At 38.6% G+C, this 22,289-nt stretch overlaps 1 protein-coding gene across 5 annotated transcripts in view; it reads left to right on the top strand.

Annotated features, from left to right (window-relative positions):
* VEZT (vezatin, adherens junctions transmembrane protein) overlaps window positions 1–22,289 on the top strand; it is a 64,236-nt gene that overhangs the window by 17,410 nt on the left and 24,537 nt on the right. For 4 of the 5 annotated variants that reach the window (XM_054719364.1, XM_054719365.1, XM_054719366.1 and 1 more), the window contains exons 2-4: window positions 9,642–9,776; window positions 14,880–14,966; window positions 19,783–19,958. In XM_054719364.1, the coding sequence (XP_054575339.1) occupies window positions 9,642–9,776; window positions 14,880–14,966; window positions 19,783–19,958 (398 nt within the window). Of the gene's footprint in view, window positions 1–9,641; window positions 9,777–14,879; window positions 14,967–19,782; window positions 19,959–22,289 lie in introns of those variants that run through there. The other variant, XM_054719368.1, reaches the window with a different exon arrangement.

Raw genomic sequence — 22,289 nt, forward strand, 5'->3', positions numbered from 1 at the left:
TTTGAGACCTAATAGTATGGCTTTGATATAACACATTTTAAATCAAGGAACTGTGTAATAGTTGAGTAGATCATTAGTGGGTGTGTGGTTTTTTTAAATGAGAGAGAAAGAGAGAGATTTGTTGTTCCATTCATTTATGCATTCATTGGTTGATTTTTGTATGTGCTCTGACTAGGGCTTGAACCCGAAACTTTGGCGTATCAGGACAACACTCTAACCAACTGAGCTGCCTGATTAGGGAGTTCATTAGTTTTGAAATAGAAAAGTACACGGGACCATTCTAATTAATTTGCTAAACTAACAACTCAACACCTTTTTTTTTAAGACCAGGCCTTATGCTGGGCACCGTTTTCCACATAAATAACATGAATATATTCTCATTGTAAAAAGTCAAATACAGGGAAAGCATCATCCCTCCCTTAATCCCCCTTTCCTTTCCCAATTTCTTCCACTTTTCTCCTCAAGTAACTACTGTAATCAGTTTTCTTCCAGATCATTTTCAGTATAATTATATTCAGATATACATACATGCAAATATATGTCTAATACACATAAAAATGTATAATTTGACTTTTTAAAATGTAAATAGGTTCTTTTTTTTCTTTTTCTTTTTTTTGTAAATAGATTCTTAAATGATTATAGTAGTCAGTATTCTCATATGTACATTTAGCTGACTTCTATAGTTATACCCATAGAACAAATGCATAGTAGAATTGCTAGGTCAGTAGATGCATACATTTATGTTTTCATAGATATATTCCCACTAATAGTGTATGAAGTATCTATTTCCTCATACCCTTGACAACACTAAATATGATCAAACTTCTTAATTATTGCCAACTACCAGATAAAATTATCTTTAATTTGCACATCTTCAATCAAGGGTAAAGTCCAACATGTTTTCATTTGTATGTTTTTCCTTTGAACTGCCTGTTTATACCCTTTATAGTCCCAAGATTGTTTGCAGCTAATTTCTAGGCTTGTGTAATCTGAGGCAAATACATATGGATTATAGGTCATCTGAAACATAAATGACTGGGAATTAATGTAGCTATCAGGAGACATATGTTGACCTATTGTGAATTTTCTAACTTAATCTGTTAAATAATTTTAAAATTACAAGTCCAGCTTCTAGTTTTAAAAATATACAAATTAAACAAAATACTATATTAGACTAAGTTAATGAGCTTATTTACTCTAAGTTATTTGCCATGAGAAAATAACAGATTTGGCTCTTGCTCAGCTGCCTAGGTTCCAATCCTGGCTCTATCATTTATGACGTGTCCGAGGCCCAGTTACTTGGTCATTCCATGCTTGCCTTAATTTCCTCTTATCTTAAATGAGTTCTGGCTCAAAAGGTTATTGCAAAGATGAGATGAGTTAGTCTTTAAAAATGCTTAGAACAGTGTCTGACACAGTATGGCTAATCAGTACATGTTCACTGCTGCTGTTGTTTGGGAAAGATTTGGTGGGGAAGGAGTTAACCAAACAGATGAGAACCTACACTGATATCCTCCTGTGAGAAAAAAATTGCATCTGGGTAGTATCAAACAGAATTAGCAGCCTTTGCTGGCATCTCTAAACCAGAGGTAAACTCTGCTGCAGAGTGGGGAGCAGGTCGAGAGCCATTTCCAGATGCCCACTACTTATGAACCCCGTAGCCTGTGGGAAACTGCATCACTGGAATACTTGCTTTATTTTGTTTGTGATCTTGTTCATATTAATGCCTGCTATATGGCTCTTTCACCGTTGGTAACTAGATTTCTAAATTGATCTGCCTTTTGATTATTATTCTTCTTTGCATTTTATACCTGAAAATTTTCCTCTGGTTTCTGCCTGAATTATTCCCAGTTGTTATTTTGTTAACCCTAGTCTAATAAATATAGAACACTCTTAAGAATGAGTCAACAGAAAAATCATGGAACCTGTAGATCATAAGAATACCAGTTCTATGAAGGTTTGGAGGAGTTGCACTCTTCAAAATATATTCATGGGCGGAGTGGGGTAGGGGGAGGAGGGATTCAAGATTTGTGTTTCTAGATTGAAGGGACTAAAGCCACCAGTGAAAGGGGGATAATTTGAGATGAGGACAACCTGGTGCTGCCCATAGTGCCCTCCCCTTCAGCATGGCCTGCCCGCTTCTGAGGATCTTAGACACTGTTCTAAGCATTTTTAAAGACTAACTCATCTCATCTCATCTATGTTTTCAGTGGCAGTTGTCTTTTAATCTGTTGGCCTCACCACACCTGAATAATAACCTACATTTTAAAACAGCAAGATGAACTTGAGAGAGAAGACTTGGTTGTTCTTCTGATCTCCTTTTTCCTCAAAGAGGCAATTTTGTGTTTTGGTTAAGGGTGTGGGCTTTGGACTCAGACCAGTTAGCTTCACATTCTTCTGTGTAACATTGGACAAGTTATTTAACCTCCATATGCCTCAGTTTCTTTCTAAAATATGAATAGTGGTATTCAGAAGTTTGTTGTTAGGAGTAAATTGGGTATTATAAAACATGCTTAACTAATACCTAAGCATATAAGCAACTCAACAAATGTTAACTATTTTTACTGTTACTTTTGTTATTTCCCAGCTTTTCACTACTCTTTTCCAAAATACTGATCTCTTTTAGGGCCCTCTCGTCTTCTCACACTATGTATTATCTCTAACTGAGCTCATCTACTCCAGATTTCCATAGCTATATGATACCATATTGATTTGTCACCATACCTATTTGCTAAAAACTCAAATCTATGCATTCAAACTATGCTGATCTCCAGAATCTTTAGGTCCAGATACTTTAGATCCAAGTTACTCACATTTGAATATCTCACAGGTACCTCTAACTCATCACCTTCCTCTTCAGATTTGTTGCTCTGCCATTATTTTATATTTTAGTAAATAGCACCACCTAATTGTTCAAACCAGAAATCTAGGAATCATCTTGGTCCCTCCATTGCCAACCACTTTCAATCATAAATGGGTACTAAATTGGGGGTGGGGGAAGCGATTCACAAACTAAAGAATGTTTATTACATTTGGGGAGAGTGAGTAGGGGTCAGAGGTGGGATAAAGAAAGTTATTTCACATTTTATATCTTTTTGTACTGTTTGCATTTATTTTAATTTTTTTTTATTGATTTCAGAGAAGAAGGGAGAGGGAGAGAGAGATAGAAGCATCAGTGATGAGAGAGAATCATTGATCGGCTGCTTCCTGCACACTCCCTATTGGGGATTGAGCCTGCAACCCAGGCATGTGCCCTTGACTGGAATCAAACCCGGGACCCTTTAGTCCCCAGGCCGACACTCCATCCACTGAGCCAAACCAGCTAGGGCTGTACTGTTTGCATTTTTAACTCAAAAATAAAACTAAAAAAATCTGAGCAGTTGAACTTAGTTTCCTTTTATAACTAGAGAAAAAGTTAACTTTTTCTTGAGCATCCCCAGAGAGAAGTTAATGGCAGAAAACTACTATAACTCTGGTGCCTGACATATAATAGGTGCTCAATAAATATTTGATTAGTGATAAATGAACAAATGAAGATTGTCATTTAAGTTTCCTTTTTTTCTAGCCAGTGGAATGCTGTTAGCACTGAGTCATTGACATCTGGAAGACTGAGCAGATACTTTGTGAGGAACCAGAATCAGAATTTGGCTAGTAGTTGTTACAGACTACAATTTGCTTTTCTAAAAGGGTATACAGCCCTGAGATTAAGACAGGATTTTCCTAAAACATAGTGGCCTACCTGAAAAGTACCAGACCACTCAGTATTTTCCTTGGTACTGTTGAAAGCCAGTAATATCATGGTCTTATCAGAAGTATCATAGAATGAAACTTTTTTAAAATATATATATTTTATTGATTTTTTTACAGAGAGGAAGGGAGATGGATAGAGAGTTAGAAACATCTATCAGCTGCCTCCTGCACACTCCCTACTGAGGATGTGCCCGCAACCAAGGTACATGCCCTTGACCAGAATCGAACCTGGGACCCTTCAGTCCGAAGGCCGACGCTCTATTAGGGCTAGAATGAAACTTTTTAACAAGGAGCTCACCTGTTTTGCTTTCTCCCCTGTGCCTAGATATTACCTTGCACAAAGAAGATGTTCAGATAATGTCTATTATAGAATAGGCTACCTAATTCTTCCATGTTTGGCCTGTTCTCTCTTTTGGCTAGAATTGAAAGGTTACAACTTGTTCTATCTGTGAGGGTTTAAAACAGTTTAGAAGAAAGCCTAATAATAAAAGCATTTACCCCTCACCCTTCACCTCCATTCTACACTAGTTAATCTTCCTTTTTTTTTTTTTTTTTGGTTATTCCTCACTTGAGGATATTTTTCTATTGACTTTTAGAGAGTGGAAGGGAGGTGGAGACAGAGAGTGGAAGGGCTGAGGATCAAACTTTCAACCAAGGTATGTGCCCTTGACCGAATCGAACCCAGGAACCTTCAGTCTGCAGGCCGAGGTTCTATCCACTGAGCCATACCAGCTAGGGCTTTTTTTTTTCTTCTTTTTTTTTTTACGTCAGTGAGGAGGGAAAGGGAGAGAGACAGAAACATCAATGATGAGAGAGAATCATGGATCGGCTGCCTTCTGCACTCCCCTTTCTGGGGATCAAGCCTGCAACCTGAGAGAATTGAACCATTACCTCCTGGTTCTTAGGTTGACACTCAACCACTGAGCCATGCCGGCCAGGAATCTTCCTTCTTTTTTTTTTTCCTGAGAAAGGGGCCACGTTCGCCGCCATCCACACCCGCTTCCCGTCCCAGTCCGTGGCCCTAAGGCCCCGGCGGGGTTCGCGGAGAGGAGGTGACGGTCGCCGCCGTTGCCGGGCCAGGCACGAAAGGAATGTGAATGGACTCCGACGCAGCCGTGTGCTCCGCGCGCGTTTCCCTCGTGCCCGTGCCCGTCCCCCCTTGGGAAGGAAGCGAGGCCGCGAGAGCGAGACAAACCCTTGTGTCGCGTGCTGACTTTCAATAGATCGCAGCGAGGGAGCTGCTCTGCTATTTACGAAACCCCGAGGAATCTTCCTTCTTAAATGCAAACCAGCAATAAAGGTGTTGGCACTTCTGCAGAATGCACCATAAATCATGCAGAAAATAAACAGTGCATTAGAGTGGTTCAGATTTTATATATCATTAGAGTGGGGTCTGGTATGTTTAATGGGGGAGGAGGGGCAGAAGTATAAGTAGTCTAGGATTTAAATGAGTCATTTCCTTGAAATGCTTGTTCAGCAAAAATGTTGGGGTTTTCCTGTCTATTTTTGTTTATTTTTTCTTACAAGAATATGTTTCAACCATCAGAACAATCTTAGCACAACCAAAAACTCTTGGCTATCATTCATTTAGCAAAAATTTTCTGGTACTATGATGTGTGTTTTCTGTCAGCTGAAATTTACAGGAATCGTTAACCACAAGGATTTCCTGAGGAGAAGCTCCCACATGCTGTGTCTGGGGTTTCTCATATTTCTTTTGGCAGCAGTAACATTCTCCAATACTACAGAATTATACTTTGAGTTCAGTGCTGATGATTTCTCTTCAAGAAAACAGCTTAACTGAAACATTTGTGGTTCTATTTTGCTTGAACCAAGGGAGAAAAGTTATAAAAGAAAATTACCTATCACCACCTACTCTGCCTTACCCTCCGCACACACACAAAATCCCTTCTAAAGCTGCCATCAACCTATAATAATGCTCACAATGTGATATATAGAAATGTCTGTGTATTAGTCTATAAGCCTAATAGCCCCAAACCTTCAAATATATGGCTGAGGGCTGTTACAATAGGGAGCCTCACCTTGCTGTTGTAAAAGAAAAACTAAAAATAAGTTATTTTATACTGGGCAATCAGGTTTTAATACCAAGACATTATCTGCCTTTTTCACTTTTACTCTCTTATGCATGTACAGAGTATGAAAAACTCACCAATATGGCTATTCTTTGATAATATGATTATCAGAAAAGACTTAAAACACTATTCCCTTTCCAACTATACATCTGTTTAAAGTGTGATTTTCTTTATATACTTCATCCAAAACAATAAATTGCAGCAGATTGAATACAGAAGCAAATATAAGAATCCAGCTATCTCCTATTAAACCAGACAATAAAGAGATTTGCAAAAATGTGAAACAATCCACTCTTCTCAATTCCTTTTTCCCCATTTTGGAAAAAAAACATTTTTCATTAAAATTGCATTATTTACATTAATACTGTATATTCTGCACATCAGCTAAGCATTCATACTCAGTTTGGATCACCCATAGTAGATCTTCAAATATTGCCTTGAATTACTCAATCTGTGTTTTCAGACTGAACTGTGAACCATCAGAGTGGCGAAATAACAAGAATGCTAGTTCATTTGGATGACCTTTTGAAAAGTTTACATACTTCAAAAAAAAATTGTTTTTAAGGCAGTAGAATCCTTTCTTCAAATGAACTTCCATGGGGAAGAACAATAAATAAGATGGATCAAAGTGGAGTTACACTAATTCAACTGTCATCAAACTTTTTCTATAACAGGCCAGATAGTAAATATTTTAGGCTTTGCGGACCATATGGTCTGTGTCTCAGCTTTGCTGCTATAGTGCGAAAGCAGCCACAGACTATACATAAATCAATGAGTGTGGTTATATTCCAATAAAACTTTTATTTATGAAAATTTTTAGCTTATAATTTTCATGTATCACAAAATATTAGTCTTTTGATATTTCCTCCAACGATTTAAAAACGTAAAAACCATTTCTTGTTCCCCAATCATATAAAAATAGTCATAGAAGGGGGGACAAATCTGATCCAACAGTTTTAGTTTGCTGACTCCTGTCCTAATTAAAGACTCACTTGAATTCGTGAGGCACACTCTTGACTGCTAACTGTTCTTTGGGAAGAGGCTTGGAGGTGGGGATGAGTCCAAACTTCTTTTTATTCAAATTATAATGCTGTATCAGCATTGGCCCCACTGTCCTTTTCCAGTTTATGTTACAGCTCACAAAATAGCAAAATAGAATATCTGTAACATAGATTTTATTTTTTAGGTGACTAAACAGAAGAGAAATAATGAACACTTTGTATTCCAAATACAGGGGTAGACCTGAGTGAATCTGTTTTTTCAACTATGAAATGGGAATAGCAATAGATGATGGTGATGATGATACATCTTATAGAGTTTACTAGAGGTCCCATACACGAAATTCCTGCAAGAGTAGGCCTTCCTTCACCCACCTGCCAGCACCGGCTTCCCTCTGGCACCTGGGACCTGGCCTTCCCTCGCAGTCCTGGCTTTGTCTGGAAGGTCGTCCAGAAGGACGTCCAGTCTAATTAGCATACTATGCTTTTATTATTATAGAAGATTGTGAGCCTTATCTAAGATGATGCATGTAAAATGCTTAGTTAAGCTTTTGCCACATAGTATTGTGTCAGCTGTGTTGCTATCTGTTGTTTTGGTGATAGCTGTTCTTGTATCTCTTACACCTAACATAAGGTCTTTTTAAAATATTAAATACTAGAGATCTGTGCACGAAATTCATGCACAGGTAGGGTCCCTAGGTCTGGCCAGCGACCAGGGCTGATCAAGGCTTTCCCACTGCCGGCTGGGGCCTTCCTTCCCCAGCTGCCCAGCTGGAGCCTTCCTTCATTCCGTGCTGCCCCCTGGTGGTCAGCGCACGTCATAGCAAGCAATCGAACTCCCATTTGAACTCCCAAGGGGACACTTTGCATATTAGCCTTTTATATATATAGATTTGTTGAGTGGGATCAAGGTTTATTTTAAAACATATCACTAACTTTGTACTTTAGAGAAAACTAAAAGTTAAAATTAAAGTTTGCTTTTTCTATCTAGAAAGAGTTGTCGCATAGATTTTCATCCAGTAGTGATGGTGATCTTTCTGTTTGGTGGGATTGGGATGATTTTTTCCCCATCTGTTCCAAAACCTGTGCTCTTTTCACATAGCCTATATAAAGTTAAAGTATAAATTGAGTGCTTATTATGTATCATGTACTGTTCTAAGTGATTTATATTTATGAACTAGGTAATATTATTCCTCCTATCTTTAGTTGAGACAGCTGGAGCATGAAAAGATTATAAATTGCCATAGATACCAGAATTGGAATTTGAACCTATGGTCCAGCTCCAGAGTTTCTGTCTTGAACCACTATATTCTAATGCTTTTATTAACTATACTGTCTCTCATTTGCCATATGCTTGGACATAGCTCATCTTAGTTAACTTTCTTGGAGTTTTAATTTTTTTTATAGTGCTGGGTACTGTGTGTGTTATCTATAGTATAATAATACATACTTGTGCTTGACTGGATCAGTGAATATGATGGTATGATACAATTATAATTTATACAGTACAATCATTTCCTAATTCTAATTGCCTTCAATTAATAACTGTTTTTCACTATAAGTCTTCTTAGGAGCTATCTATAGCCAGAATTAGCTATTTTGAAGCAGTTTACTCTAATATTACAAGAATTTGGACAAAGAAATTTCTTAACAAATCTATTTATATTCCTAAATTAATTTTGCTTTGCTGATACTCACTCAAAAATATCCGTATGTTTTACTTAGAGTTTTCCCCTTTTTTGGATCCCTCTGTTAAACTGTTTGTTGGTGTGTATTTTTTATGTTAAACTAGTGGCCCAGTGCACGAAATTCGTGCACATTAAAAGGGAATTAATTAGCCTTAGCTGGTTTGGCTCAGTGGATAGAGTGTTGGACTGCGGACTGGAAGGCCCCAGGTTCGATTCTGGTTAAGGGCACATGCTTGGGTTGCAGGCTCAATCCTCCAGTAGGGGGCCTGCAGGAGGCAGCCGATCAATGATACCCTCTCATCATTGATGTTTCTCTCTCTCTCCCTCTCCCTTCCTCTCTGAAATCAATAAATAAATAAAAATAAATAAGTAAAAGAAAAAAATTTAAAAAAGGGAATTAATTAGAAGAAATATTTAATATTGCTATTTGCCCTTTCTCTATAATAGAAGTGTCAGAGATGAAAGAAAATTAGTAAAATATATATAAAATCTCCCTACTGTCAGAGTTTGGGGCACGCCGCGGGATCTAGAGTCAAGTCTCCGCCCACCACTCGCACACACTTCAAAACGCAGGAGACCCAGACCTGGCCGGTTCCACCCCATTGGTGAGGCCCAGACCCGGCCGGCCCCACCCCTGTCGGCGGGGGGGCACAGCCTCTGGTCGCCCAGCCCAGCAATGGGTGGGGGGCGTGGCCTGAGGCCCCCCTTAAAGCCCAGCATGTCCCCCCTCCCCCCGCAGTGTCATGTCAGCGCTGAACTGGGTGGGTTGCATGCAGGCAGTGTCACATCCCTAGCCAGGGCTGCAGGCAGGCAGCTTCACTTCAGTGCTGGGTGGGGACGCACACAGACAGCATGACGTTAGTGCTGGGGGCGGAAGTCCCCGCCCCGGTCCCCGCTTACAGACTGGTCATGACTGAGACACCGTAAGGGAAAAATTAGCATATTACCTATTTATATGTATAGATGGTATTGTGACATAATTCACTTCTTTATAGATTAAACCATAAAGTATTTGGGCATACTGGTCATGATAGTGATGTTTGGTATTGAATTTGGCCTCTAAAACTTGAAATAATAATGATCTTGATATATGTTTTATTTGATGTCTCTTTCAGAATTCTCCACTTTACCAGTACTTACAGGATCTGGGGCACACAGACTTTGAAACATGTTCTTCTCTGTCACCAAAAGCAGAAAAATGCACCGTGGCAGAGGGACAACAAAGGTCTCCTACAAGAGCCCTGCCAAAAGTAAGGAAGCATGCTCTTTCTCTATGACTTAATCTTTTGTTCTTTGCCTTACAAAAAAACAAAAACAAAAAACACCTTGTCCTCCCCCACACTGGTAAGACTTTATTTTTTATTTCATCAGTAGTACAAAACTACCTGTTTAGATAAACATGAATCCTTGCTGTTTCAGACTGTCTCTTGGGTAATTTGTATAGTAAGTGGAAATGAATATGGTTGAGGATCAAAATATATTATTTATTTAAATAATGAAGTTATCTGGAGAGGACCAGAAAAATATACTAAAACATTAATGAGAACCCAACTACGAGGGCTGTTATATTAACTGGAATTATTTTTTCTTTAAATGTGTTTTTTAAGAGCACAAATTATAAGAAAGCAAATTGATAAGGTATTTCATAAACAGTTTCAAGGATATGTGATGGAGCGAGTATACTTACCTTAATTTCTAATGCTTTTTATGTTTGCAGTATTATATATTTTTATATAATACATTAGGGACCCGGTGCACAAAATTCGTGCATGGCGGGTGGTTGTCCCTCAGCCCAGCCTGCACCCTCTCCAATCTGGGACTCCTCAGGCCTAAACTGGCAGTCAGACATCCCTCTCACAATCCAGGATTGCTGGCTCCTAACCACTCACCTGCCTGCCTGCCTGATTGCCCCCTAACCACTCCCTTGCCAGCCTGATTGACGCCTAACTGTTCCCCTGCTGGCATGATCGTCCCCAACTGCCCTCCTCTGCCGGCCCAATTGCCCCCAACTGCCTTCCCCTGTGGGGCTGAGGGGATGGGGGGACTCTGGCTGGATGAGGCGGGGCTGAGGGGACGGGGGGGGGACTCCAGCTGGATGAGGCGGGGCTGAAGGGACTGGGCACTGCCATCTTGTGGCTATGAGCACTGCCATCTTGTGAGGGTGTGGCAGTCAATTAGCATATTTCCTCTTTATTGACTCTGGGCACCACCATCTTGTGAGAGCATGATAATCAATTAGCATATTCCCTCTTTATTAGATAGGATACCTCATAGTTCCTTTACAGCATTATGAGGCTAAGATGCTAAAAGAATCTCCATAAATTATCCTATATAATAAAAGGATAATATGCAAATTGACCAAACAGAACAACCGGTTGCTATGATTCGCACTGACCACCAGGGGGAAGACACTCAACGCAGGAGCTGCCCCCTGGTGGTCAGTGCACTCCCACAGGGGGAATGCCGCTCAGCCAGAAGCTGGGCAAGCACAGTGGCGGTGGCAGTAGCCTCTTCGGCCTCCGAGGCAGCACTAAGGAGCAGCGAGCTGAGCAGTAAGGAGCGGCAAGCAGGCGAGTGAGAGGGATGTCTAACTGCTGGCTTAGGCATGGGGAGCAGGCCTAAGCCAGCAGGCGGACATCCTTGAGGGGTCCTGGACTGTGAGAGGGTGCAGACCGGGCTGAGGGACCTCTCCCCCCACCACCCCCTAAATGCAGAAATTTTCGTGCACCGGGCCTCTAATGTTTTATAAAATTCATTAACCTAAATTTATTTATGTCCTTTTATTTTATTAAAATAAAAAAATATTCTGTTTTTATACAAAGAATTCTAATTTAATAGAAAAATATAACCAGGTTACCTAATTTTTTGAGCATTCTAGTTTAATCAGTGTTTTATTACAAGATCAATTATTTTCGGGAGGTAGCTTTGAAAGTTTTCAATTACTCATTTGCTCTGGGGTGATAGAGGTCTTTTCTCCTGTTCTTCTTTGAAAAATCCCTAAAAGTCAGGTAACCAAGCTGGGCTCTTTTGCAATAGCAGAGTCAATACCAGAGAAATTGTTTGTTTTATTATTTTGTTTTGTTTTGTTTACTAACACGAAAAGAGTAGGAGATAGGAGAGTTAGAGCTCACATGGTTCAGAATCAGTTTGTTAGTCCTCTGTACTTAAACCCTTCCTGCTCATTGCTCCTTTCAAATATGCATGTTCCTGGGAAGAGATTTGAAAGGAAAACCTACAGATAATATCTAATAGATTATATATTAAAACTTGAATTTGGGATTACTTGACAAGAGAAGACAAAGAAAGGGACATGGGAGTAACTTGCATTGACCTGCGTGTGTTCAGGGTGTGTGTGTGTGTGTGTGTGTGTGTGTGTGTATGTGTGTGTGTGTATTGTTTTGTGTAGGTTTTCAGTCCTTTCATTCATGACAGGTATTTTTACATATAGAAATGTTATTAGTTTATAAATAAACTAGAGGCCCAGTGCACGAAATTCGTGGACTCGGCGTAGGGGGCATCCCTCAGCCTGGATTGTGAGAGGTCGCAGGCCAGGCTGACAGACCCCACCGGTGCATGGCTGGGGAGGGACCACAGGAGGGCTCCATGATGTGTCCCATCCAGCTCGCTCAGTCCCAATCGGCTGGACCCCAACAGCAAGCTAACCTACCAGTTGGAACGTCTGCCCCGTGGAAATCAGTGCACGTCATAGTGACTGGTCGACTGGTTGACTGTTTGCCCCCTGGTGATCAGTGCACATCATGGCGATTGGTCAGCCGGTCGACTTTCTGCCCCTTGGTGGTCAATGTACATCATAGCGAGCAGTTGAGCGGCATCAGCATATTATGCTTTGATTGGTTGAACCAACGATTGGATGACCAGACACTTAGCATATTAGGCTTTCATTATACAGGATAAAATGAGGGTTTAAAATTTCATTCACTCAGAAATTATGGAACAGTAAAAAGCATAGCCAGAGGTTGTTTTTCAGAATTATCACATGTCTAGAAAGTTTGTTTAATCTTCGCTTACACATTTCAACTGTATGAGCTATATTTTTCTAAAATGGAGTTTTTCTAAATTTGGGGCGACTAAATTTTAGAAATTTAGTTCCTTCTCAGTGGATATATTTTTAGAATTGCCCTCAAAATTTTGTTCAAATAGTGAAGTTTCAGTTATTTATTTTTTTAGAAAGCAACTTTTTTGGTATAATATGAGTTCATGATGAAACGGCCCTTAGTATTTATTGCTTTTTTAACTTTATTTTTTAATGTGACTGTAAAGTACTTACTGAGTAGTCTGTACTGGTATTCTCACCATGAATATTTTTTGTCTGTATATTTTTCTGATTTCTTTTCCTGTGATTATTCTTTTTATTTTATTTCTTAAGAGTCACTGGTTTGCCTTTAATTAATTTTAACCCTTAAGCTTTTAAAAGTCAATCAGAAGGCAAGGGTGTAGGACAGTGATGGCAAACCTCTGACACGCGTGTCAGTGCCATTTCTGATGACACGCGGCTGCTGAGGCGGCCGCATGCCGAGGATAAAACATTTATGTTATTTAAACTATAAATATCGCGAAATAATGTTTTTTCCTCAAAGTGACACACTACCCGAGTTATGCTCGGTTTTTTGGCGAAGTTTGACACACCAAGCTCAAAAGGTTGCCCATCACTGGGGAGAACACTTCTCTTATAAACTCATATTTAAGATTTTTCTTTGACATTAAAAAGGCTCTTTATTGTTTACAAGGTTATTTCTGAGTTGCAAAGACTCCATGTTTTTCCCTATATTCCCCCATGCAATCTTGGCTGCCATAATCAGACAGACAAAAATCATGAGGACCCCCTTTTTTTGTATCTGCAGTGGAAGTTTAGAATCAGGCCTCTTCTCTGCTTGATCTGTTTTCTCTGAGAGATCCCCTGTACTTTCTTGCCTTCACTGGCCACTTATGATCTATTCTCCATCTTCGCTGAGTTCCAGATCTTTGTTAGACATTTCCACCTACCTGTGCCCCAGGAAACTCAGATTCAACATGTCTAAAACAGAGTTTTCCTGAGCTCCCCACAAACAAACAAAAAAATTTTTTTATAGTTCCAAATTGTACCCTCCTAGTTATCTTACAACTTCCCATCACTCCCAAGTTGATTTGGTCACAAAATGATATGTGAAGTCAGCTTTGATGTTTCTAAAATCTAACCCTGATCATTACCATTTTTGCTATCCTAGTACAGGCCTGTGTCATTATTTAGCTGGACTACTCTCCTGATCATGCTCTTGGCTACAGTCATTCCCTGCCAGTATAGCCTCTGAACTATTGCCAGTTATTTTTCCAAAATGCTGATTTTTTTTTTATTATTTCACTTCCTTGCATCAAAACCTTAGTTGGCTTCTCACAGCCTACAGGATAAGATCTAAACTATGTGGCATATGAGACCAAAGTCCTTTCAAACCCATCTCAGGGTACCTTTTTAACTTTATTACAATTCCCTTTTTCCCTTGGGTCCTAGCTGTTCCAAACTGTGCCACCAGCCCCATGGCATGTTCTTCCCTGGCTCTCTCCTGTAATTATCCAGTTCCCTTGCCTGGAGTGTTCTAACCTCCTTTGTTGTTATATTTCTACTCATCTGTTAGGGCTTAGTTCCAGTGTTACTCCCCTGGCCTCTTCTTTTCCCTCATTTTTCACACTTTACATTGGTTTGTAATTATTTGTACTGTCTCTTCTGTATCAAGTTCTTGACAACCGTTATGTGTATTCATCTTCCTTCCCATGATTGTTTTTCAGTACCTGAGACATAGTAATCCCTCAATGAATGTAAACTCCATTTGCTGGCATGCTCAGGAAATGGACTATTAAGGTATATTGAATTTGGGGAGTGATTCAATAATATGCTTTCTATTTCAATGAGACAGTTTTTCTAAAATCAAAATTTCTTCCTGCCTTAGTATTATGGAATGATCTTGGAGAACCCTATGGTTTTCCTCTGAAATACATACCATCATCATTTTGATACAAATTATAGTGTGCTGAAGACAAATGGGCTACATCAGGATGACTTCTGGTGGCTCATTAAAAAATCACATTTTCAAGTCTCATTTCAAACTTACTGAATCTGAACCTTCCGTTTGGGGGCTCAGGAATATGTTTCTAACTAAAATCAAATCCAGGTGATTTTGATGTGTAAGTAAATTTGGGAATAACAAAGAGGCTGAGACATACTGACAAAACATGCAACCTGGATGATTTTCTTCCTTACCCTAATAAAAACTGTGATTCATTAGATGTAATTATTTGAAGTTTTTCTGCTATCTGGTTGTAGTTTAATAATCCTATGTAATGTCATTCATCTCCTTCAGCGAGGCATTCTGTTAAAAGTGGCTGAAACCATCAAAAGTTGGATTTTTTCTCATTGCAATAAGAAAGATGATTTACTTCACAAATTGGTGAGTGTTCGTTTTACTTTCTTTGTCAATATTCAGGGCTCTAGCTTATTAGTGAGAAAATTGATAAATCAGAATTTGTCTTGCTACTGATTTGGGCAGTGATTAATTTTTATTAGAAATTCTGGGCAGTTCTGTAAAAGGAGATTTTCCACTTCATGAAAAGTTTGTGTCACCTAAGAAAGAATAAGAAAGAAAAAGTAAACTCTTCAGTAATTTGCATTTGGGTTCCATATTATTTCATAGTTCTAAGAGGTTATTAGTCACTTACTTAGAATAGAATATTTTTGGTAGTTATTGAAACCTTATTTGTTAGAGTACTATTTTCCACTGCCATCTTCTTCCATTGACAGACACTTCTCTCAGTAATGAAGGGATTAGGAATATATTCATTAGTGGGATCTTCTCCTTTTTCATTAGGAACTTGATTGTCTTTATCCTTATCCCACAATCAATGATTATAAAGTTTAGGCAAAATCAAAAGTGGTTCCTCCCTAATTTATTTAAATAATCTGACAACTTCAGATTATTTTATTTTATGAATTTATTTACCATTGTTTGACAACTTCTTATGTAAAATTTAGTCTCCAGGACTGATAAATCACAGAATTTTCCAAAGACTTGGAATAGTCAGCATTGACAGTCTTTGTGATTCCTGTGAGGCTTGCTATTTTTTCTTCTCTCTGCTGTAGTATATCTGTTGCTTGACCTCTTGTCCCCCAAGGAGGAGTACCTCAAGTTTTTATATCCTAACAGTACAAAATTTAAGTTATGAAGTTCTTCTCCTGGCTCTCAGTAGGAGAAACCAGGTTACAAGTAAACAGGCTTTCAGGATCCTCTGCTGGCCTAAGACCCTAAGATAATAATAATCCTAATATATAAAAACCCTTGGTCGTAATGTCCGGTAATGACCTAGGCTCAACCAACCGGAAGTCAGTCCTGCAGTCAGCACTGGGTTGCTGCTTCCGCTGCAGGCACGGTGCCTGCTGCTTCCGCTGCAGGCATGGTGCCCCAAAACTGACTGCTGAGGGAACTGCAAATCAGGGCCAGAGAGGCCTGAAGAGGGAAGCAGGAACTGATCCGTTGCCTCTGTGGCAGCTTTTGATCAGGACTTGCCTCTCTCTTTCTCTCCCAGTCTGGCCAGCAGCTGCTCCTCCATTTCTCCAGGCCTCCATTGGGGCTGCTGATCAGGCCCCATTGATAGGCCCAGAGATGCTGACTGGCATAGAAACTGACCAATCAGAACCAAATCTGGGTGAAGTGTGAGGAGCCAGTGGTTGCCTAAGAGGCGGAGCTTTTGATGCTGACTGGCATAGAAACCAACCAATCAGAACCAAATTGGCCAGCAGAGGAGGGCAGTTGGGGGCGAGATCAGGCCGGCAGGGGAGGGCCCTTGGGGGCAAGATCAGGCTGGCATGGGAGGGCAGTTGGGGGCGAGATCAGGCTGGCAGGGGAGGGCATTTGGGGGCGAGATCAGGCCAGCAGGGGAGTGCAGTTGGGGGCGAGATCAGGCCAGCAGGAGAGGGAAGTTAGGGGAGATCAGGCAGGCAGGCAGAGGCAGTTAGAGGTGATCAGGCAGACAGGCAGAGGGGTTAGGGGCAATCAGGCAAGCAGGTGAGCGGTTAGGAGCCAGTGGTCCCAGATTGCAAGAGGGATGTCTGACTGCTGGTTTAGTCCCGATCCCCTGAAGGGTCCCCAATTGGAGAGGGTGCAGGCTAGGCTAAGGGAACCCCCACTCCGTGCACGAATTTCATACACTGGGCCACTAGTTATTCTTATAAATTATCATTTATTAAAAAATGTTTACAAAGTGCTTTCACATTTTGATTTGGCAATCTAAACACTGTAAGGTTTGGTGCATTCACCAGCTGGAAATCCTGAGGTTTAGACCACTCAGTTTGATTTAAGAATACTGATTAAGTGAATTATTCAAGAATCAGCTAGAAAGTGATAGAGTCAGAATTTGTATTCCGATCTCCTGGTTTCTAAGCCCAGGCTCTGTACTATAATGCACTACCTCTCTAGCTTGAGTATTATTATGTTTTGACTGACTAAAATTACTTTTTTAGCAATCCAAAAGGGCAAGTTCTCTGTTCAGGGTTTCATCTTTATAGGTGTGTTGAGAAGGTCAATGAAGTATCTTGTCATCTACGTAGAATACCATCTCTATCCAGGTGGAGCCATCCTCATTCTTCAATGATACTAGGACTGTGATAAGGTACATGGATCCATATACATTTTTCTGTGGTTTAATCATAGTCTGTATAGTCCTGATCTTTTCATTCTTGGTTCTTTGTCACTGGCCACTTATTTTATGTTTTCTTCTTAGAGTATTAAAAAAAAATGCCTTTATAGCAACTATGATGGTAGTGATATTAGCACTTTGAAAGCACTTTTTAGCCTATAAAGTGCTTTCATGTGTTATTTTATCCTCATCAGCTTTATGAAATAATATATATTTAAAAGTGTGTAAGATCATCGAAGTGTATTGATACATGAATAAGTTCCCTTCTCCATCAGTAGAGGCAGAAATAGAAATCTCTTTTATTCTTTAGTCAAGATGTGCTTTGCATCCCTTTCATTCCATCCAAGCAGAAATCTTCCTAAGTTACCTTCTCATGCCATTTTTCTATTTAGATCCTTAAAAAGATTCCTATTATCTGTCATTTCAAATCCAATTAATCACTTTAGCGTAAAAGAGTCTGCATAAGTTGGCATTAATCTACCTTTCCAGCCTTATCCACCTTTATTTTCATCAACCATACCAGTCTTCCTTTCCCTTTATTCCATACTTATAATTGTGCTATTATACTGTGGTGGAATTCCTTCCATTTTTTTCTCTCTATTATCAGAATCTTTTCAATTAACAGTCCTAGCTCATCTTCAAGGCCTTTCCCAGAAACTTCAGCCCATTGATCTCTTATTTTCTGCAACAACCTAGTAATGATTATCTATGCTGTCATCTGTAAGTTTTTGTATATTATGTATGCTTTTCTTTATTGTATTTTAACACTAGCAGCTAACACTTACATAGTGTTTACTGTGCATCAGACACTCGTAGTATTTTGCAAATACTGACTTATTTAAACCTCACAACAACCCTATGAATTGGTACTAATTATTTTGCAGATGAGGAAACTGTAAGAGTGGGTGGGGGTTGTAAAGGGTAAAGGGGGCCAACTATATGGTGACAGAAGATGGTTTGACTTTGGGTGGTGGACACACAGTGCAATATACAGATCATGTATGTAATCCATGATCAAGTTTGAATATGGATCACTGCATTCCTACTAAGTCCCCATTATGGTCAGCTAGGGTTGAACACTGTGGTGTGGGAATGATTAACTGACCAAGAAGAGCAAACCCACTGCTTTAAACCCTAGACCTAACTCTTTTATGTTCATTGCTAAAGGCTTTGCCCTTTAAAAGTTCTCTTTATTTTGCCCAGCTAGCATGGCTCAGTGGTTGAACATTGACCTGTGAACCAGGAGGTCATGGTTCAATTCCCGGTCAGGGCACATGCCAGTGTTTCGGGTTTGATCCCCAGTGGGGATCATGCAGGAGGCAGCTAACCAACGATTCTCATCAGTGATGTTTTTGTCTCTCTCTCTCCCCCTACCTTCCTCTCTGAAATCAATAAAAATAAAAAATATTACAAGTTCTCTTTATTTTTATCTTACAATAGGGTCACTCTATTCCTAAATTTAATACAAAATAAAACTTAAAATTTTCTGACAAAGCAGAATATGTACAGTGAAGCAAAACTGACTACTAGAGACTTAGGCTTTGAAATCAGACTTCTGGAGAGCTACTTATTCTCTTTGGACTTCATTGTTCTCCTCTATAGAATGGAGAGGAGGAGAATGTACATCACAGGATAACTGTGAAAATTAATCTACCTGCTATAACATTCCTAACTCATCTCTTACCTCTACCATGAACACTCTGCATAAAATTAGTATTGATGACTTGCAGTTCTACAGAAGCTTTTCTGTCTCATCTGACTCTTCCAACTCTTACATCTGGTCAGTTCTTACTCTTATGTTAAGACTTAGCTCAGGCATAACCTCTTGTACTTTCTCTGACTTCATTGCAAGTTTTGGTACCTTTTCATAATACCCTTGGTATACATCATTGCTCTTCTTTGCACATTATGTTGTAACTGTTTACTTTTTAGTCCTTCCTTAAACTATGAACTATTTTAAGAGTAGAGACTTAAATGTCTGTTCTTGGTATCAAGCATGGTGCCTGATATGTATATTTCTTGATAGATGGATAGAAGGAAAGGAGAGAGGAATAAATGAGCTGGTATACGTGAAAGCATTTTGCAAACTATAAATGCTATGCACATGTTAGTGTGGTTTTATATTACATTCCTTAATGATGTGTTTTTAATATCTGAATGTCTATTTTTATAAGGCCTTGATCCTGCTGATGTAATTCTTAGATACTGGCTATACTGTTACAGTATCCAGGGACAGCATCTTATGTTACAGAATTATATTTTCCATGTGTGTTCTAGCAATTTAATTAATTGGGCTTGACTAGATAGGTTTATTAATCTGTAGTTCACTTCTTTTTATTAAAAATTTATATTTCACATCTGGTGGCCCAATAATATCCACCTCAGTCTTTATTATTTCACATTTACAGTCGGGGGAAAAACACCCCCCAACAGTAGATTGGACTGTTGTTTCTTCTTCTTGGAGTTTATACTGAAAATAAGTATCTCTAAATTTTATTAGTACTTTAGGAGCTTAGCATTGAATGCAAAATTATGTATGCATTAATACCTCTCTTCCGGTCTTTTAATGGCAAGGATATTGGATTCCGACTCGACTCACTACATACCATCCTGCAACAGGAAGTCCTGTTACAAGAGGATGTGGAGCTAATTGAGCTACTTGATCCCAGTATCCTGTCTGCAGGGCAACCTCAACAACAGGAAAATGGACACCTTCCAACACTTCGCTCCCTGGCAACCCCTAATATTTGGTACTGTTCAGAAAACATCTATCCTTTGCTCACATACTGTATAGAGTATTCAGAGGAAATCCATCATGATGCTCCCCATTGTAAAGGCATAATAAACATCCCATACATTGTAGCATTGTAATTAATGATATGCAAAGGTTTTTAAAAAGACCTTTCTAAAGTGAATACTATTTAAAATGAAGCTGGAAACAAATCCACTTTCAACTCACTATAATTAGATCTGTATTTTAATAGCCCACATACATTTATGACATGTGCCAAAAAGAATCTGTCCTACTCATATACCTCTATGCACACATGTGCATGCAGGCCTCGCTGGTTCTTTATGTTTCTTTATAGTTAATAGAATATATCATAATCACATTGTAAAGACAACGAGGGTAGGTTGGGGCATGGAGGTAAATGATCACCTCTTGCTTTATTGGCTGAGAAGAGATCATAAGGAACATAGTCTAATGATTTACACTATCCTAAAACTTTTCAACCACTTCAAATATTTGGATCTAATGAAGAAGTCCCAGGGTAATCTGTTTAAGAAAAAGAAAGAGGAATGGTAAGAAGGTATTATATATAAATAACTGTTAATATCCTCTTCCTGTTAAAATATGAGTGTATTAAATGAACTGAATCATTGTCCCAACTGTTCAAGTTATACAGGCAATTACATTCATTAGCTTCAGTGTGCTGAATTTATCTGTCTTTTCTGTCACACTGGCAGCTAGCTGCTTCATATTCTAACATAGCAAAGTATGATGTTTTCCAAACCTGTATCACTCAGATATCATCATGATGAAGTAAAGCATCTTATCCTTTAAAAAAAAAAAAGTAAGAACTTAAGGGACTGCTATAAGGAACCATAGGTTTTAAGAATTTTACTTTCAAGTTTTCTTTAGCAACAAATATGATTAAGATTATATGCATGCATATGAGCATAATCAATGGACACAGACGGTGGGGGTACGGCGAGGGTAAGGGCATGTGCTGGGGGGTTCTTTAAACAATAAAAAATTAAATTTTAAAAAAGAAACGAAAACGAAACTATGAGTCTGTAAATACTTGTAGACTTTTCTATTAATACATACAAGTAGATGATGAGAGTTGCCTCTGTGATATTACCAGTATCATCTAAAAGTAAAGGATTCCAAGGGAAATTAGGGCAGGCAAATGTTTAATAAGAAGCACTCTTAATGAGACTTTTTTTGTTGTTTGACTATCTTCAAGTACTGTTTTTCAGACACAGCTCCCCTATATTTACCTTTTCATTATAAATACACGTTTTCATCAGAACCTTCATTGCTTAAAAGATGTGTTTTAATCTATAGATTTATAGTTGACCTAAGCAAAAAACCTATACACATTTTTACTTCAGTTAAAGCAGTGTAAAAACACAAAGCTTGTCCACATTATGGTCTGCTGTATAAGTGTGTGTATTCCAGATTTGTGGTGATGATTTAAAATTAGATGACTTGGCCGAAACCGGTTTGGCTCAGTGGATAGAGCGTCGGCCTGCGGACTGAAAGGTCCCGGGTTCGACTCCGGTCAAGGGCATGTACCTTGGTTGCGGGCACATCCCCGGTAGGGGTTGTGCAAGAGGCAGCTAATTGATGTTTCTCTATCATCGATGTTTCTAACTCTCTGTCCCTCTCTTCCTCACTGTAATAAATCAATAAAATATATTTAAAAAAATAATAATAATAAAATAAAATTAGATGACTTGATTTAAAACAATTACTCATAAAGTATATATTATTTCTAATTGGAAAAATACTTATATTTTCTTCAGATATTATATATTTACCTTCAAATACTTAAAGTCTGATTTTAGGGAAAAGGAACTCATAGTATATTTGAATATTTAAAATATTTTTAAAATTTTAATATTAAAATTAGTAAAATTTATTTTAATTTTAATATTTTTTAATATTAAAATTTTAATATTAAAATTAGTAAAAATTAAATTTTAATATTAAAATTAGTAAAAATTAAGCTATTTTTACTTTTAAATTTATAAAATTTGATTTTTTTAATCTGTAAATTTTTTTAAAGAGTCTGTATCTTTACAAAAAAAGTCTTGACCTAGAGGCTATTATGCTAAGAGAAATAAGTCAGACAGAAAAAGACAAATACCATATGATTTCACTTATCTGTGGAATCTAAAACCCAAAAGAAACAAACAAAACAGAAACAAACTCATAGACACAGAGCACAAACTGATGATTGCCTGGTAGAAGGGGAGTTGGAGGACTGGATGAAAAGAGTAAAGGGATTTATAAGTTCAAATTGGTAGTTATAAAATAATCATGGGGATGTAAAGTACAGCATAGGTAATAT

The sequence above is a fragment of the Eptesicus fuscus genome, chromosome 7 (assembly GCF_027574615.1).
Source record: "Eptesicus fuscus isolate TK198812 chromosome 7, DD_ASM_mEF_20220401, whole genome shotgun sequence".
NCBI classification, from domain to species: domain Eukaryota; kingdom Metazoa; phylum Chordata; class Mammalia; order Chiroptera; family Vespertilionidae; genus Eptesicus; species Eptesicus fuscus.